The 13,846-nt window shown below is 40.9% G+C and overlaps 1 protein-coding gene across 3 annotated transcripts in view; it reads left to right on the forward strand.

The window, feature by feature from the left end:
• The window catches only part of si:dkey-103j14.5 (isoaspartyl peptidase/L-asparaginase), a 281,307-nt gene that overhangs the window by 57,317 nt on the left and 210,144 nt on the right, over positions 1-13,846 (forward strand). For all 3 annotated transcript variants that reach the window (XM_039738136.1, XM_039738138.1, XM_039738137.1), the window contains exon 3: positions 9,147-9,289. In XM_039738136.1, the coding sequence (XP_039594070.1) occupies positions 9,147-9,289 (143 nt within the window). The remainder of the gene's footprint in view (positions 1-9,146; positions 9,290-13,846) is intronic.

Consider the following 13,846-nt stretch of genomic DNA (forward strand, 5'->3'; position numbering starts at 1 on the left):
TGGCCAGATAAGGGAAGGCCGGGAGTGTTGGCCAGATCTTGCAGTGGCTGAGCACGTGCGAAAAGTTAAGGATCCATTGTCGACAATATCCAAGAATGCCTAGGACAGACATAACCTGTTGTTTAGTGACCGGTCTAGGAAGATTCTGAATGGTTGTAATGCGACTAGTGGAGAGAGCTCTTGTGCCATTAGTAATGTCATGACCTACATATTTAACAGTTGTTTGTACCAATTGTAATTTAGCTTTGGACACTTTATGGCCATTTTCAGCCAAGAAAAGAAGTAATTTCTTTGTGTCCGTTTCACATGATTCCTGCGAATCACTGCAGAGCATGATATCATCAACATATTGAATTAATGTGGAACCACGGTCTGGCCAAAACCCTCAAGATTTTGAGCAAGCGCTTGTCCATACACACAAGGAGACTCAGTGTAGCCCTGAGGCATAACAGTCCAAGTCCAACGGCGGTTTTGAAAAGTAAAAGCACGGAAGGAGGATTTTGGGTAGATCACCAGAGGTTCACAATGGGCTATTCTGCCAAAATCGTTTTTATCCTGAGACCATAGGCAGGATGGGATATCTGCGAGCCAAGGCAATGGAGGAAATGTAACTTGTAAGGGAAAAACAGAACATGACGGGAAGGTGTGCAGAGACTACGATTGACTAAAAATCAGTTTGGAGAACAACCTTTGTAATTAAATGGTCAGAGGTGTCGAAGACACCAGGGCAACATATTGCCAATCTGTCCGGTCAAGACAGTGTTGAACCCAAGGTCCAATTTGCACCCACTGGGTGTCATGCGATTTGGCAAGAGAAATATGAGGGACAGAGTCACCCAAATAGTAAATTTGCTGGGAAGGGGTGAGATGGACAGATGTAGCAGCTTTGGTGGAGGACAGGAATAAACAGGGAACAAGTATAATTTGCGGTGTGGGAGCTGAGGAAAGAAAAGATTTCAACCAAGGGGTATCAACTTCAGCAGGGAAGTATTGGGCAGTACAGTGAAGGGTGTCAGGGACCTGGAGATGGGGAAACAAGCAGGAAGGGAATGAACTAAGGGCTTTTAATAAAATGGTGTGTGGGGAAATGGAAAGAGTCCAAGCTGCAAAGGAAGGTGTTGGGTGAGAGGATTGAAAAAGAATCATAGGGGTGGAACAGTTAAAGCCTTTGGGGGTCATAGTAATCGATAGGGAAAGTTTAGTCATGAGGTCACGTCCCAAGAGGTTAACAGGGCAAAGTGAATTAAGGAGGAAACGGTGTAGTATGGATGGACCAGAAGGAGAATTTTGGACAGGGAGTGGGAGTGAAACTTTAAGGCAATGTGGTTGTCCAGAGGCTGTCAGAACAGTAATTGTGTCATCCGAGGCAGGGACCTTAGCCAGAGAAAGAGTAGAGCGTGTAGCGCCAGTGTCAACTAGAAAAATAGTCTTTTGTCCATTAACATGCAGAGATAAAAGAGGATCATCCTCAGGATCCACAGTCAAGAAGGGAAACATGGAGTGGCTAGAGGTCCCTGAAAATTCCTAGGGCCAGCCTTGGTTTTCGGGGAAACCGGTGTAAATTCATCTCCGGGGGTAGTCAAAAGAGGCTTAATCTGACGATTTGGACAGTCTCTTTTATAATGGCCTGGCTGACCACAATTATAGCAATAGTAAGGAGTGGGGAGCTGTTGTTGTTGAGAAGGGTCTTGCAAAGAGGTAAAACCACCTCGACCCCGGCCGCGTCCTCTTCCTCGGGAGCCTCCCGGGCACGCGTGGACCGGTGAAGCCTCCTCGTCCACCAGTGTAGTAATTTAGTTGCGCAGCCACAACTTAGCCTGATTCTGTTCTTGCTTTTGTGAGGTCTGCCTTTCAGCATGTTCAGCATGTCGCTTAACCTCTTCAAAGGTAGCAGATTCCCAGCCAATACATGAGATACGGACTTTAGATTGAATGTCTGGAGACCGGAGACGAAAGGAGGCACGGCTGCACGACGTTGGTCCTCAGCCCGCTCTATGCCCGAATAGGTAGCCATCAAATCTTGAATTCTAAGCCCCCACTCATCCACAGTCTAATCTTTTTCTGTTTTGCAGCAGAAATCAAAGCCCAGTCAGTGCCCTTTTATACTTGTCATCTAAATTCGCTTTCAGTAGACGCCACTGAGTTTGAAAATCTGCATCTCCATTCTGACCATCTCCTCGATGGAAGGTCTCACGCCAAGTCCACGGTTGTCCATTATTATCAGTGCCATGATTAACAGAAGCCCAAGTTGGACCCAATTTACGACGAAGGACCTGTGTCCATTCAGCAGCGTTTGGTTTATACATGCTGTCCAACTGTTCTAATTGTTCAATAAATTTCAGTCCCCCCTCCTTTTTAGGGTCAACTAAGGAGCTGACCACCTCTTTTAGCTCACTTAAGTCCCAAATATGGGAAATGGAAATTGTCAAGGGATTCTGGTCACCAGTAGGTTGATTGGGATTATGCCGGGGATTAGGGATCTGCATTAATGGGAAAGAAGTAGATGGAGGGAACTCGGGGTCAGGGGCAGTGGGGGAAAGTGGAACAGAGGATTTAAACACATGGGGTCGGTCATCGTGTAAGGGATTGAAAGGTGCCTGTGTCTTAGCCTGTCTTGGTGGTAACTCCCTTGTGTCCGATAAGGGGCTCGGGTTTTATTTCTAGTGGTTCTCCTCTACCTCCTCTTCCCCTTCTGAACCTCCTGGAGAATCATAGGGTGGAGGTTCGGGAGCCTGAGTCCCAGAACCATAGAATATAGGGTATAGACGTTTCTTTTCTTTTTAGAATGGGTGTCAGGTGGTTGGGCTGTTTGTAAAACTAAAAGCAATTCATCTTTTTCTTTTCTGGCCTTAACTTCATTGGCTCTCAGAACCTCATTCTGTCTAGTGATCGCCTCTAAATTTCGATCTTTTATAACCAATTCCCATCTATCAAACATATCCATGCGATACGGACCTCCCTTGCAACAACCAATATTTTCCTTATTTCCTGAATCTCACTCGTATCACCGGTGCCTTCTAATGGCCAACGCCCACCGCTCTGTTTATTCCACTTCTTACATGCCTTTTTAAAATCTAAGCCTGTCTTTTTCTCAATTAGTTTCCTAGGTGACCCATTTTTCCGCGACGTCTGTTGATCCTCCGAAAACAGTCCTTCCAGTATAAACTTAGACCCATCAGACCCCTGCTTAACTTTTTTACTACTAGCGGAACCCATTTTCTTTTATTGTCCTAGTTTCTTCCCTGAAACTATATCTTTTATTTTCTAGTTTCTTTTCCTGAAACTATATTCAGTGTACACTGTTCTTTTCCTACTCGATTTCCTTTTCTCTTAAATTACCTAACTGTTAACCGTCTTTGTCCGTGACTGACCTTTGACGGGCAATGGGCTCTTTCCTTAGGTGTGCCACGCACCTTTAACCGTCCCAATGCCTATCCCACTAATATCCCAGTTCGGACTCCTACATCCTTTCCCAACAGTTAATTAAAAAACCTCGAGTAGATAATTAATATCCTGGGCCGCTAGTGTCAGTTTAAAAAACTGTCAGTTACTTATCACTCTTATCATACCCACCACCAAGGAAACCCCCGACGGTACTTACCCTAGTCTAGGCATTTAGTCTGGTGCGCAACGCAGAGTACTCCACTCGGAGTCAGGAGGAGACCGGGGACTTCTCACTCAGAAGCCGTCCTAGGACAGGACAGTCCTAACTTTTATCGGAGCTGTTTACTCTGCTGCCGGTGCACACAGTAGCGGCAGTCTGCTTCAAAGAAGACAGATCCATAAGGCGGGTACCGATCAAGGAGTCAGCCGATCGTCTCCTGCCCCACGCTTCGGGCGCCAAAAACTGTGGACGATTCTTCTTTTATTCATTATTTCCCGGACAGAGTAGGAGTCTCACACCAGATAAAATTAATCAGTAATATACACTTTATTGCACCTAGACTAGAGAAGCCCTCGTACAGGAAATTCTTTGCTCTTTTATAGCTTACAGAGTTGAGCAAAATGACATTATTATACCAAAAATAGAGGCGGTACATATTTCTTACTGCTGACAAAATAAAAAGAAGAAGTTACCTTATTTGGAGCTTTAAAACAGGAACTATAATAAAAAACTGGTTAAAGGGCAGATTCTGAGACAAACAGGAACTATAATAACAGACTTGTGCTGGGCAGATTCCTTTGACCTGCTCACCCAGTACACTCTGTACCTCACACAAGGGTATACATAGAAATGTCACATACACATTTTGTAACTGCTACATGTCACAGGGACAAGCTGTATTTTTCCATTCCACAAGATGTACAATTTAAACAGAGTTTAATTTTCATGTGAAGTGTTACATTTGCATCAACGCGACGTATAACTGCCCGTGATTGAATTTCATTTCTTTCTCTCTATTAAATAAAACAACTTTTTCAAATGTTTGGCTCTGAGATTTGTTAATTGTCTTTGCAAAAGCTATTCTAACGGAAAACTGTTAACGTTTTAATAGAAATGGTATATCAAGATCTCCTTTGGTGTCTAACGTTATTCTACATTACCTTTCTTGGATACATCCTTCTTTCTACAGTAATTTGGCTGGTGGAAGAGCAAACGGTGTCAACGGTTGTAGATATTCTTTGGAATCACCACCAACTGTTTCAGCATAGTCTATTGATACGCATTTAACCAATTAGCCCTGTATCCGATCAACATTTTTGACATTCATTCATTTGACTTCCTCCTTTCTCAGTGCTAGGATGGCCAGTGTACTCATTTTTCATTTGATAACACTTTATCTTCAATAAGATTTGGACATAAAACGTCTTCTTTAATTGGGAACTCAAAGTGAGGAAAATGTTAAAATTTATAAGAGCTCAGAACGCAGGAACTGTGTCTGTCAAAAGCATTCACACGAATGAGAGGTGACAGTACCGTGGTCTTGTTTGAAAATGGATGCTAGGAGGGCGTGACTTGTAAAAATATCATGGCAATATTTTTCGTCTCGCGGGACTTAAAAAAATCTTTTCCGAAAAGTCTCGTCTCCTAAAAAGTCTTGTTGCGTTGAAAGATTTTTTTGATGATAGAGAGATGCACATTACATAACCATCAACAACAAATCAAATCAATAATATATTGAACAATTTTTATTAAAGTAAAGTTGAATAAATCGGACTCTGCAGCTGCATGGATAAATAATTTGCCATGATGATTTTATTTTGCCGAACAATTCAGGTAAATTCCCACCTTCTGTAAGCGGAAGTGGGTCAAAGGTTGCAAGAGACTTTAGTACTGTGTGTAATGTAATACTTGTAGACAAAATTTAATTTACATAAAGGAAAAACGTTCTGAAATATGTATGTATTACCATTTGAGCGTCAAACTGAAAACTGCAATTATCTCGAAAATCAGTCGTTTCTTGAAAAAATGCAAAGTGACAAAAAATGCTTAGAAATTTTCAAATTTTTAATATTTTTGGAGAAGTGCTTCAGGTAAAGTACCACTTCTGGTCAGAGGAAATAGCCCAAAAGTTCAAATTTCAAAAATAGTATTTTCAGACTGTTTTGTCTTGGTAGAATAATATTTTACTCTACTTTCCCCCTTTTGTATTATTAATATGTAGCCTTTGTCAGAATTCCTCAAATCTCCCAGACTTACCACTGTTTATAAGGTGTTTTATCACCTTCCCTTCTACATTTATAACCTTAGGCAATTAGGTGTAGTAAAAGACAAGCAGGAGTTACGTTACAATTTAAACAATTATTATCATTCATATTCATAAATTATAACAATATGCAAAGTACATTTGAATATGGCAACTATATAACCTCATAAATGTTGATGCGTAGTTTCAGGCGGCACACACACTTGTTAGTTACTCTAAATGTCTCTAGTCAAGTCCTCATTTGTGGTCAGCTTTCTTCAGAACAGGCCGCATGCCTGTCTCAATATGGCTGCCGAGCTGTGCTCTTCATTGTGTTGTCCTTTTCAGTTCATGATGTGTGAGATGGTCTTTCATCAGAAGTTTGTATTATAGCAGCTGAATTTTATGCATTCTTTGATCAAACCTTTACACCAATAGGGCGTCATGCTCCAGAATGGCCTCTGATTCAGGCCAATCCCAAACAACCACACTTCAGACCAAAACCTTTCACACCTGCCCCCAAAACCATTTGGTAAGGTGAAGCTTTCCAGCTATATAGTTGGCCTCCATGCGGAGGTTGACTAAGAGAGTCTTGCAGAGAATCACTTGCTAAACTTCTTTGAGGCACTTCACTCTAACCCTGTCATAAAATTCACTAACCTCACTTAGTCCTAGGGGTGTAAACATGAATGCTTCTCGTGTAAACATGAATGCTTCATATTACATTTGCGTTGCCTAAGTTGCAAATAAACAAATACAAAATATTTATCAACTTGTATGCAAAATTCCACACCACAACACAGACTGAGGAAGGTCTAAAACGTCAAGATTCATCAAAATCTCGAGGTTTCATTTTTTCACGATTCCTGTACTTTCTCTGTATTATGTATACTAGCAAGTAAAAAATGAGGATGGGTCTTACAACAAGATAATGAGCTGAAATACACCTTCAGATCTACAATGGAACACCTCGAGAGGCACAGGCTGATGGTTTTGCCATCGACCTCACAGTCCACCGACCTCATCATTGAAAATCTGTGGTGAGATCTCAAAGGAGAGAGCAGGGCATGTAAGGCAGCCCAAGAATCTCACAGAATTGAAAGCCTTTTGTAAGGATGAAGGGGCGAAAAGACCCCACATAAGAACTGAAAAACTCAAAAGCACTTACCGTACAAGCTGTGATACTTGTCAGAGAGGGTCTTAATAAGTACTGATCATGTCATGATGACCAAACTTCTGCTTCGGGTCCTTTTCATTTTTTTTTGGTGTTTTATTCCTGTGAATGATGGAAATCAAAAATGTAATCTTGCTTAAAATAGCAAAGAAATGTGTCATCTTTAACTTGATGCCTTTTGGTGATCACTTCATTGTCTGCTCACTTAACTGTTCACTGTAACAAACATTTTGAGCAAGGGGGCCCATACTTTGCATGCCGCTGTACCAATCAAACAGTTCAGACATCATTAAAGTGCACATTGCAGACTTTCATTTAATTTGCATACATTTTGCTCACACAACACTTTTTCTACACAATCCCCCCATTGCAGGGCACTGTAATGTTTGGGACACGTCAGTGTCAGGTCTATTAAAACTGTCATATTTAGGACTTTGTTACATATCCCTTGCAAACAATGACTGCTTGAAGTCTGTGATTCATAGACTGAAGGACCAGATGGACAGAATTGCATGTGCCTCTTTGAAATGTTTGGGCACCAGCCTGGCGTTTTTGTTTAACTGGCACAAAATAACAAAAACAAAACAACTGTGGTTGATGGCACCAACAACAGAAGATCATGGTGTGCTGGTTGGCTAAACAGAAAAGTTTTTCTCTTGCATAGGTGCTTGCTTTAGGTCAAATTAAGGACTAAAAATCAGGTGACCTCGTCTGGGGACAGTCCATTTCATATCGAATGTATGCTGGCAAATTAGGCCAGTCTCTGGGTGCTGTGATTGGGTCACTTGCCCTCTCCTGGTGGTGTTTCTGAGCTGTGGGTGGAAAGGGAGAAACCTCAGTAGAATATGGCAAGTGATCCCCCCAAGTGCAAAATGTGTCTATGTCACAGATAGTTACAGTTCATTCAACCATGCTTGCAGTTGCCATAGCTGATCTTCCCCTGTCCATCTATTTTATGAGGACTTTTGGGCTGTCATGAAGCTCAACAATCTGGACGGGGAGGCCGGTTCCAGTTGACTTTCCATTAAACACTAAAAAGAACCACACAACTGCATTATCTAAAAATTATAATGATTAAGTATTTTTGAGAGAATATAATTTATTGGCAAAGCCCCAGAATGATCTGCTATCTCATGTTCAAATACAGCCAACAGTTTTAAGTCTTGTAAGGAGTGGGGTGTGGATGGGGGTCTTGCTTTTACATACTTTTTTTTATCACACTTCAATTATAATATCTACTTATTATATAGTGCTTTAATTACCTATATACAGTATCTATCTGTTTATCTATGATATAGTGCCTTTTCTATCTATCTATCTATCTATCTATCTATCTATCTATCTATCTATCTATTATATAGTGCCTTTTCTATCTATCTATCTATCTATCTATCTATCTATCTATCTATCTATCTATCTATCTATTATAGTGCCATCTATCTATCTATCTATCTATCTATCTATCTATCATATAGTGCATTTCATATCTATCTATCTATCTATCTATCTATCTATCTATCTATTATAGTGCCATCTATCTATCTATCTATCTATCTATCTATCTATCTATCTATCTATCATATAGTGCCTTTCATATCTATCTATCTATCTATCTATCTATCTATCTATCTATCTATCTATCTATCTATCTATCTAAGATGCCTAATGGGAATCTTTTTTAATATCTCTCTTATTATTAATAAAAACCACAAAATGAGTCTTTTCAGAGGAGGGAATGCATTGACTATATAAACATGCTTCCTTTTTTTATTCTGACCATTTTTCTGTAGATAGGAAGTTATAAATTGTCTCTTGTTATAAAATGATTCCTATCCTAAGTAACAAAAGATCCCTACCATGTTACTAATGAGCTCTATGAGTTACAAAAGGTCCCTATCTACTCTATCTATCTATCTATCTATCTATCTATCTATCTATCTATCTATCTATCTATCTATCTATCTATCATCTTCAATATATGAATAAGAAAGTTTTTGTCTATTTCCTGGGTTACTGATGTGAAACAATGTTAAACATTGTCAGGTGACAAAATGCACACTGATGTCACAAGTGATTATGATTGACCACCTGATTTTTATTTCCTGAGGTTCACCCATAGACTAATAATGTCTGAAAGTAAACCTACTTGTTTTCACTCATACTCACATGAAAAAGATTAACAAAAACCTAAAGTATTTGTTTTATGTTCATTTTCTTTGGGGAGGATTGGTCCAAAGCTGTCAAAGCAATGTAGTAAATAGCTTCTCAACTGTTTGCTCTGCCTCACTTCAAAAGCTTAAGGCTAAGAAGGTTTGACCTTTTACAAATGGAATGGTTTCCTGCAGGACATGGAGCGGCGCTGAATACTAATGGAGAGGTGGAACTTGACGCGCTCATCATGGATGGCAAAACTCTAGCAGCTGGAGCCGTCTCCTCCATCAAGAACATTTCTAATCCAGTGACATTTGCTCGTTCAGTCATGGAAAAGGTACGGATTATTTTTTTCTTTTCCATTCCAAATCATACTCTGATCTAAGGTCATGGACGAGGAGTGAATGATTCAAAAGGAAATAGTGTAGTAAATCGGTTGCTATGATTAAATTTACAGTAGAATAGATTGTTTAGGTTTTTCATTTCTGTGTTAGATTTGTATTTGTTTTATTATTTGGTATGTTAGCACTGTCTTTTGAATTTTGTCCGATCAATTTCATCAGTCGTTTCCATTAGATTTCATATCTTTTTCAATACAGATGTGATCCCGCTTGGCTGAAATGCTGGCACTGCATAGCTGCAAGTCACTTGATTGATTCAGAGCTGAGCTCCTCTGTGTGTAGTTTGCATGTTTTCTCTTAATCTGACAGCATTTCCTTTAGGGATTCCAGTTTCCTGCCAGGATTCATACAAGTAGGTGGATTTGCAGGTCTGAACTAATGGGAAGTGAGCTTGTAGCTACAGTATCAGCACCCCACTTAGGGCAGGTTTCAAATTGGGACACTTTGTTTTGCAACCATCCTTAATTAGCATAGATACTTCTGAAAATTGATTAATCCATCCATTTCCATACCCACTTCATAAGAACAAAAGAAATTTGGCAAGCAACAAATGGTCCAAAAAGCTTGATTGTTTAGCTAATAGCTAAGTTGGTCCCAATATCTCATTCAGACCCTGCTTAAAAATTGTCAAAGTTTCTTCTTCAACTCCATGTCTCGGTAGTTTGTTCCAGATTCCCACTTCATTTTGAAGTAAAGACATGCTTCCCGGCTTCATTCCTATATGCCATTCCCCTTAATGTCCACTGGTGTCCTAGACTGTCCATCCATCCATTATCCAACCCACTATATTCTAACTACAGGGTCACGGGGGTCTGCTGGAGTCCTTGACTGTGTGGTTCACTATTAAGTTGAAAAAATTTGGTTGGATTTACTCCATCAGTGCCTTTGAGGATTTTGAAGAGCTGAATTAGGCCACCTCATAGTCTCCTCTGCTCGAGACTAAAGAGCCGGTCAGAGTAGGACATGTCCTTCAGTCCCACGATGTACTTGGTTGCACTCCTTTGCACAGCCTCACGTGCTGCTGTGTCTTTCAAGGAGTTCAGCCACACAGGATTATTATCGTATATATACTCGCGTTGAAGTTCTTCCGCGGATAAGTCAGGGCTTGATTTTTACCGTATAATTTCTGGTATTTTAGAATGTTGCTCATATAAGTCGAATGTGGAAAACTCACGCTATTGGTCGAATAGAGATTACGATATGCTAATGCTCACCTGATAGAGTAACCACGGAGCACACAGCCTTCTTTTTCTATGTATTGTGCCTATGTGACCGCACGGTAATAACCAAACTATTCTGAAGTGACGTTTGTACTGTTTTGTGTTTTTTGTTTCACCTTTGTACACCTTTATCATAAGAGCATCCCTTATTTACGATGGAGCATTCGATCAGAAGAAAATATGAAGCTGGTTTTAAATTAAATTAAAAGTCGTTAAAGTAGTGAAAGAAATTGGTAACTGCGCTGCTGCAACAAAGTTCGATGTTTCTGATAAACTGATGCGAGACTGGAGGAGGCAAGAAGATGTAAAAAAATAAATAAATAAATGTTGTATTTTTGAACTGGCATATAAGTTGGGGTCTGATTTTATGATCGATTTTTTGGGTTTCAAGACTTGACTTTTACGCAAGTTGCAGGGATCAATCACTCACAGTCACAACTCCACACTTGGCCAAATTACAGTTGCAGATTAACAAAACATGTTCATCTTTGACAGACATCCTGTAGAAAAACACACTCAGACATAAAGAGGACTATGACTGTGAATCGTTGAGGTGGCCCCGTTTAATTATTTCAACTTCTTCTTCTTTCGGCTGCTCCTGTTAGGGGTCGCCACAGTGGATCATCTCCTTCCATAACCTTCTGTCCTCGTCATCTTGTATTGTCACCCCCATCACCTGCATGTCCTCTCTCACCACATCCATAAAACTTCTCTTAGGCCTTCCTCTTCTCCTCTTGCCTGGCAGCTCTATCCTTAGCATCCTTCTCCCAATATACCCCTCATCTCTCCTCTGCACAAGTCCAAACCAACCCAATCTCGCCTCTCTGACTTTGTCTCCCAGCTGTCCAACCTGAGCTGACCCTCTAATGTCCTCATTTCTAATCCTGTCCATCCTCGTCACACCCATTGCAAATCTTAGCATCTTTAACTCTGCCACCTCCAGCTCTGTCTCCTGTGCCACCGTCTCCTGCCCATATAACATAGCTGGTCTCACTACCATCCTGTAGACCTTCCCTTTCTCTCTTGCTGATACCCATCTGTCTCAACTCACTCCTGACACTCGTCTCCACCCATCCCACCCTGCCTGCACTCTCTTTTTCACTTCTCTTCCACCATCCCCGTTACTCTGTACTGTTGATCCCAAGTATTTAAACTCATCCACCTTCGCCAACTCTAATCCCTGCATCCTCACCATTCCACTGACCTCCCTCTCATTCACACACATGTATTCTGTCTTGGTGCTCCTACTGACCTTCATTCCTCTTCTCTCTAGAGCATATCTCCACCTCTCCAGGGTCTCCTCAACCTGCTCCCTACTCTTGCCACAGATCACAATGTCATCAGCAAACATCAATGTCCACGTGGACTCCTATCTAATCTCTTCTGTTTAATTATTTCAAAAAAGATGCAAAAAGGATTTGCAAAAAGGGCACAATGAAAAAGACACTGTCCACAGATTTGGCCCACGCAGGCGTCTCTGCTGTTGTGTTTAGCTCTCGAATCTCACACAGGAGCTCATTTGTTATTGAGTCCTGGTCATGGAATGCAATGCCACCTAACAGGGCCATCCTTTTCTGTGGCATCCCAATCAGAAGGCACAGAGCCTGCCCTCTGCATCACAGTAGGCATTGGGTACCTCACTGGGCATCTTAATGGTGCTGTAGTGGAAAGAGACGATATTGCTAGCAACAGCACACCTTATAGCCCTGGAGTGGTATCTCTTAGCTCAATCAAGCTCACAAACTGATCCCCAGTCACACATTCGTGACAGAACATTCAAAGTGACAGTAGCTGTAGTGGTAGTACGGTCATGTGCATGATAAAATTTTTGTATGTCTAGCCACCCTGCAGCTTTGAGGTTCTTCATATTTTTTAGCTCATCGGCTTAGATGCAGTTGTCACCAGCAATTATTACTAATTTTTACAGGCACACAGTGAGCCACTGGTAGGCTTTGAGTTTTTGTGCTTTTCATGCTTGCTTTCTCCAGCACAAACTTACTCCCCGTCAAAGCCATGAACGTCTGGGCTGAAGCCCAAAGTAGAACATTAGACCTTTAGAAAAACTTTTGACAAGAACAAACCAAAAAAATCTCACCAACTCTATCCACCCAATTCTTCCAAAACAACATCAAGTCGAATTTTGAATGACCATAAAGTTCTACTGTCTACCACACTACTTGGTCACTCATTCCAAGTGTCTGTGGTTCTCTGTGTGAAGAAAAATTACCTAATGTTTGTGCAAAATTTACCCTTAATGGGTTTCCAACAGTATCCCCGTGTTCTTAATTAACTCATTTTAAAGTCACTGTGTCAATCCACAGGACTGATTCCTTTCAATCATGTCAAGTCTTCATCTTTTGCTTAAACTGTAAAGGCTCAGCTCTTTTAATCGTTCCTCATCACTCATCCCCTGTAGCCCTGGACTCAGCCTAGTTGCTCTTCTCTGGACTTTCTCTAGTGCTGCTATGTCCTTTTTGTAGCCTGCAGACCAAAACTGCACACAGGTCTCCAGATGAGGCCTCATCAGTGTGTAATAAACCTCCTGTGACTTGTACTCCACACATCAAGGCGCTATATAACCTGACATTCTGTTAGCCTTCCTAAAGGCTTCTGAACACTGTCTGGTAGTTGATCGTATCGAGTCCACTATGACTCCCTAATCCTTCTCATAAGGTGTACACTCGATTTTCAAACGTCACATTTTTACTTTCTACAGTACATTTAATACTTTACATTTACTGACATATAGTCTGACAATCTGTTAGCCTTCTTAATGGCTTCTGAACACTGTCTGGCAGGTGATGGCCCTGGAATCAGCCTAGTTGCTCATCATTGTAAACCCTTAACTTAGGTCTCCTCTTCATCTCCTTAAGGCTCAGCTCTTTCAATCTTTCCTCGTAACTCATCCCCTGTAGCCCTGAATCAGCCTAGTTGCTCTTCTCTGAACATTTTCTTGTGCTGTTATGTCCTTTTTGTAGCCTGGAGACCAAAACTGCACACCATACTCCAGATGAGACCTCACCAGTGTGTTATAAAACATAAGCAGAACCTCCTTGGACTTCTGCTCCACACAACAGGGCACTATATAACCTGACATTCTATTAACTTTCTTAATGGTTCTGTCCACTGTCTAGATGTAAAGAGTGACATGTCCACTATGACTCCTATATCCTTCTCATAAAGGGTACATTCAAATATCAGACATCTTATAGTATATTCAAATCAAAAAATTCTACTTCCTACATGTAATGCTTTACATTTATTTCCATTAAA

Source organism: Polypterus senegalus, chromosome 16 (genome assembly GCF_016835505.1).
Source record: "Polypterus senegalus isolate Bchr_013 chromosome 16, ASM1683550v1, whole genome shotgun sequence".
Lineage (NCBI taxonomy): Eukaryota > Metazoa > Chordata > Cladistia > Polypteriformes > Polypteridae > Polypterus > Polypterus senegalus.